This window comes from Piliocolobus tephrosceles, chromosome 21 (genome assembly GCF_002776525.5).
Source record: "Piliocolobus tephrosceles isolate RC106 chromosome 21, ASM277652v3, whole genome shotgun sequence".
Lineage (NCBI taxonomy): Eukaryota > Metazoa > Chordata > Mammalia > Primates > Cercopithecidae > Piliocolobus > Piliocolobus tephrosceles.
The window spans coordinates 51,930,126-51,934,888 of record NC_045454.1 but is presented as its reverse complement, the minus strand read 5'-3'; the positions used below and the strand labels follow the sequence as shown (position 1 = coordinate 51,934,888).

At 57.0% G+C, this 4,763-nt stretch overlaps 1 protein-coding gene across 1 annotated transcript in view; it reads left to right on the top strand.

The window, feature by feature from the left end:
• Positions 1 to 469: 469 nt before the first annotated feature.
• WDR18 (WD repeat domain 18) overlaps positions 470 to 4,763 on the top strand; it is a 15,640-nt gene continuing 11,346 nt past the window's right edge. Inside the window, exons 1-2 of the mRNA XM_026457299.1 lie at positions 470 to 757; positions 2,293 to 2,403. Of these exons, the coding sequence (XP_026313084.1) occupies positions 512 to 757; positions 2,293 to 2,403 (357 nt within the window). The 5' untranslated portion in view covers positions 470 to 511. The remainder of the gene's footprint in view (positions 758 to 2,292; positions 2,404 to 4,763) is intronic.

The window sequence follows — 4,763 nt, the reverse complement described above, 5'->3', positions numbered from 1 at the left end:
GAGGCGAGTGGGGAGGATCACTTGAGTTCAGGAGTTCGAGGCCAGCCTGGGCGGGACAGCGAGGCCCTGGCTCTACAAAAATAAATAAGGAAGCAGTGAATTCCAATGTATTCATCGCCAACGAACCATGTTGTTGGGTGTCTCTCCTCTTTTAAGTGCAATGTGTCATTTAGGCCTGTGCCGTCGGAACTTTATTATTTGAACATTTAAAAATAAGTGAATCCAAGAGGTCGAGTCACTTGGCCAAAAACGCCCAGGAGGAAAAGGCCAAGTCTAGTACCCCGGCTCTAGACCTACTAACTGATCGCCGGAGACCCCGGGCCTTGGAAGAAGTCGCCTCCCCAGATCTCCAAGAAGGCCGCGCGACCCTCGAGTATCAGGTAAGCGGGAAATCCCACTTCACAGGGAAGCCACCCTCGCCGAGGCACGGGCGCATGCGCGGATCGGCCACCCGCTGGAGCCGCGGGTGCGCAGCTCTGGCCCGCGTGGCGCACTCGTCCGCGTCTCGCTGATGATGACGCACGTCCGGGGCGGTGGGGGAGGCAAGATGGCGGCGCCCATGGAGGTGGCCGTGTGTACGGATTCGGCAGCCCCGATGTGGAGCTGCATCGTGTGGGAACTGCACTCGGGCGCCAACCTGCTCACCTACCGCGGCGGCCAGGCGGGACCGCACGGCCTGGCGCTGCTCAATGGCGAGTATCTGCTGGCGGCGCAGCTGGGCAAGAACTACATCAGCGCCTGGGAGCTGCAGCGGAAGGTGCGGCCGTGCGGGCTCGCTGCTGGGCTTGGCTGCGGGGGTCACGGGGAGCCCGAGGCTAAAGTCGGGGGATGGGTTGGTGGGGGCCGCGTGCACCCTGACTCGGAATTGGCGTGGGGCGCGGAGGTCTCCGGGCGCTCTGTGCATGCGCGGGTCTGGGGGCTTTGGGGAGAGATGCGCGACCTGTTAGGCCGCTCTGCGCACGCGCGGGGCTCAGGCTTAGGCTGCAGTGGGGCATTCGGGGAATGGAGACTCTCCGGGGGTCCCTTGGGGCAATTGCGCATGCACGAGTTCTTGGCGCGCGAAATTTGATTAAAAGGGGACTATACGGATCGCGAGGTCAGGAAATCGAGGCCACCCTGGCTAACACGGTGAAACCCCGTCTGTACTAAAAATACAAAAAATTAGCCGGGCGTGGTGGTGGGCGCCTGTAGCCCCAGCTGCTCGGGAGACTGAGGCGGCAGAATGGCGTGAACGCGGGAGGCGGAGCTTGCAGTGAGCCGAGATCGTACCACTGCACTCCAGCCTGGGCGACAGAGTGAGACTCCGTCTCAAAAAAAAAAAAAGACTGTGAGCTCTGTGGATGTTGTGGTTCTGCAGGAAGAGGGAGAAGGACCGAGATCTGGGGGAGTCCCCCGTGAAGGAGTGGCGCAGGAGACTCATGCGTTTATCCCTCCAATAAAGAAACAGATACTCACCGTTGCCCACCGTTTCCCCTCTACCCTCAAGCCCAAAATGCAGCCAGTCCCTGAAGCTACTTGTTTCCCCTGTGCGCACACTGAGATCTCTTGGGACTGGTTCTGTACTCTGGCATTGCCTGATGGAGTCCACGCACAACTCATAAATTTTTCCCATTTTATTTTATTTTTGAGACAGGGTCTCACTCTGTCGCCCAGGCTGGAGGGCAGTGGTGCGATCTCGGCTCACTGCAGCCTTAGCCTCCAGGGTTCAAGCGATTCTCAGACCTCAGCCTCCTGAGTAGCTGGGACTACAGACCCGCACCAACCACCACACCTAACTCGTTTTTGTATTTTTTGTAGAGGCAGGGTTTCACCATGTTGGCCAGGCTGGTCTCAAACTCCTAAACTCAAGTGATCCGCCCACCTCAGCCTCCCAAAATGCTGAGCCACCACGCCTGGCCGAGTTTTCCCATTTTAGAGAGGAGGAAGCTGAGGCTTGGGGTCTTAGGTTGGACATTATGGATAGAAGAATCGGTGCACAAGCCTACTGGGCTCTTGGGCCCCAGTGTCCTTCTAGACCCTCTTTGTTTTGTTCCTGTGTTCCTCCGAGCCAGGGTCCCTCTGGCCCTCAGGGGAAGCACCAGCCTCCTCTTATCTACCACCTCCAGCCTCGAAGCCTCTTGCAGGGGCAAACACTTCCTCACTGGACCATGCATTTGCTCAAACCACCCTGCTCCCGACTCCTCTCCCTGGTGCTCTTAACCACTGCCCAGGCGTCCCCTCCCCTCGCCTTCCACTGCTGTAGGGGCTCCCGTGTCCTGCACGGGGCTCACGAGGCTGATTGTGCATCCGTAGGACCAGCTCCAGCAGAAGATCATGTGCCCTGGGCCTGTCACCTGTCTGACCACGTCACCCAATGGTCTCTACGTCCTGGCAGGAGTTGCAGAAAGCATCCACCTGTGGGAGGTAAGAGGCGCAAAGCGTGAGGGTTTCCCACAGGACATCTCAGCCCATCTGAGCCTTGCCTGCAGGGCACCAGGGAAAGACCATGCGGCCTGGAGCCCTGGGGGGTGACTGCCCAGGGGTCACAGCCTAAGCTTCACCCTGCTGCCTCCTTTCTCCAGGTCCCCTCTAGACTCTTGCGAATCCCAAAGTGGCCTTAATCCTGCCTTGAGTGCTTGGATAGAGCCCGGTGCAGCCCAGTCCCCAGCACACACACACCACAGCATCTTCCAGAGCTAGCGGGCATCTCTTCCAGGCAGGGGGCAGCACCTGGCACTTGTAACTTGACAGTTATAAAGGGCTGGGTGCAGTGGCTCATGCCAGTAATCACTGCAACCTCTGCGTCCCGGGTTCAAGCTATTGTCCTGCCTCAGCCTCCTGAGTAGCTGGGATTACAGGCGCCCGCCACCACACCTGGCCAATTTGTTTGTATTTAGTAGAGACAGGGTTTCACAGTGTTGGTCAGGCTGGTCTCAAACTCCTGACCTCGCGTGATCCGCCCGGCTTGGCCTCCCAAAGTACTGGGATTACAGGTGTGAGCCACTGTGCCCAGCCAGTGCCTCCTTTTTCTTCCCGCTGGAGCAACCAGGTGACAGCAACCCCTAGACACATTCACCGCCCGGATCCTGCCGTGCTCTCGTGGTGAGACAGAGCGAACTGTTCAGGCTTTGCATTTAGGTCAGCCTCTGAGCTCCGCCCTGGTTAAGGGAAGCAGCCCTGGATGATGTGTGAGTGAGTGGGTGGTGCCAGGAATACTTCATTCACAAAGCCAGGCCTCTTGGGATTTGGCCCATATCGTAGCTGCTGTGTTAGATCATTGGCTGTGTTGTTACAAATGGTTCATTATATTTGGGGGGAGACCTGCCCTCAAACCCACATAGAGGAGGGCAGACAGTACGAGATTTGGAGCCAGAAGACCCAAAGGTAACCCTGTTTCTGCCCTTCCTGACCTCGTCCTTGCCTCCCCCAGTGGGCTGCTCAGAGAACTGAGAGGGCTGGGTGGGCATGAGGATTCTCTGAGAGATAAAAAGGCCACCAGGGGGATGGGCATGGTGGCTTATGCCTGGAATCCCAGCACTTTGGGAGGCTGAGACGGGCAGATCACTTGAGGCCAGGAGTTCAACACCAGCCTGGGTAACATGGTGAAAACTCATCTCTCCAAAATATACAAAAATTAGCTGGGCGTGGCGCCATACACCTATAATCCCAGCTTTTTGGGAGGCTGAGGCATGAGAATCACCTGAATCCGGGAGGCAAAGGCTGCAGTGAGCTGAGATCGTACCACTGCACTCCAGCCTGGACGACAGAGCAAGACCTTGTCTCAAAAAAAGGCAGGTGGGGGGTAGGTGGCGGGGAGCACAGGAATGACAGGAGGCATCATTATCTCACCCCCAGGACACATGTGTGTGTATGTAAATTTTTTTTCTTTTTCTTTTTTTTTTTTTTTTTTTTGAGACAGAGTCTTGCTCTGTCTCCTGGGCTGGAGTGCAGTGGCTGGATCTCAGCTCACCGCAAGCTCCGCCTCCCGGGTTTACGCCATTCTCCTGCCGCAGCCTCCCGAGTAGCTGGGACTACAGGCGCCCACCACCTTGCCCGGCTAGTTTTTTGTATTTTTAGTAGAGACGGGGTTTCACCGTGTTAGCCAGGATGGTCTCGATGTCCTGACCTCGTGATCTGCCCGTCTCGGCCTCCCAAAGTGCTGGGATTACAGGCTTGAGCCACTGTGCCCGGCCATGTATGTAATTTTTAAACTTATTTTTGAGATGGGGTCTCACTACATTGCCGTAGCTGATCTGGAACTCCTGGACTCAAGCGATCCTCCCAGGTAGCTGGGATTATAGGCATGCGCCACCATGCCTGGCATCCCAAGGCTTTTAAATCTCAGTCCATGATTTTGAAACTAGGATGCTGTTGCTGAGAGGGAAACTGAGGCAGGGAGGCGGTAGCTCACAAGTCACCCCTCACAATAGACCTCCCGACCCTGGTGGCTGTCAGTCTGACAGAAGGGCCTGTGGGTAGGAATTAAATGTATCATCGCGGCCGGGCGCGGTGGCTCAAGCCTGTAATTCCAGCACTTTGGGAGGCCGAGACGGGCGGATCACGAGGTCAGGAGATTGAGACCATCCTGGCTAACACAGTGAAACCCCGTCTCTACTAAAAAAAATACAAAAAACTAGCCGGACGAGGTGACAGGCGCCTGTAGTCCCAGCTACTCGGGAGGCTGAGGCAGGAGAATGGCATGAACCTGGGAGGCGGAGTTTGCAGTGAGCCGAGATCCGGCCACTGCACTCCAGCCTGGGCGGCAGAGCGAGACTCCGCCTCAG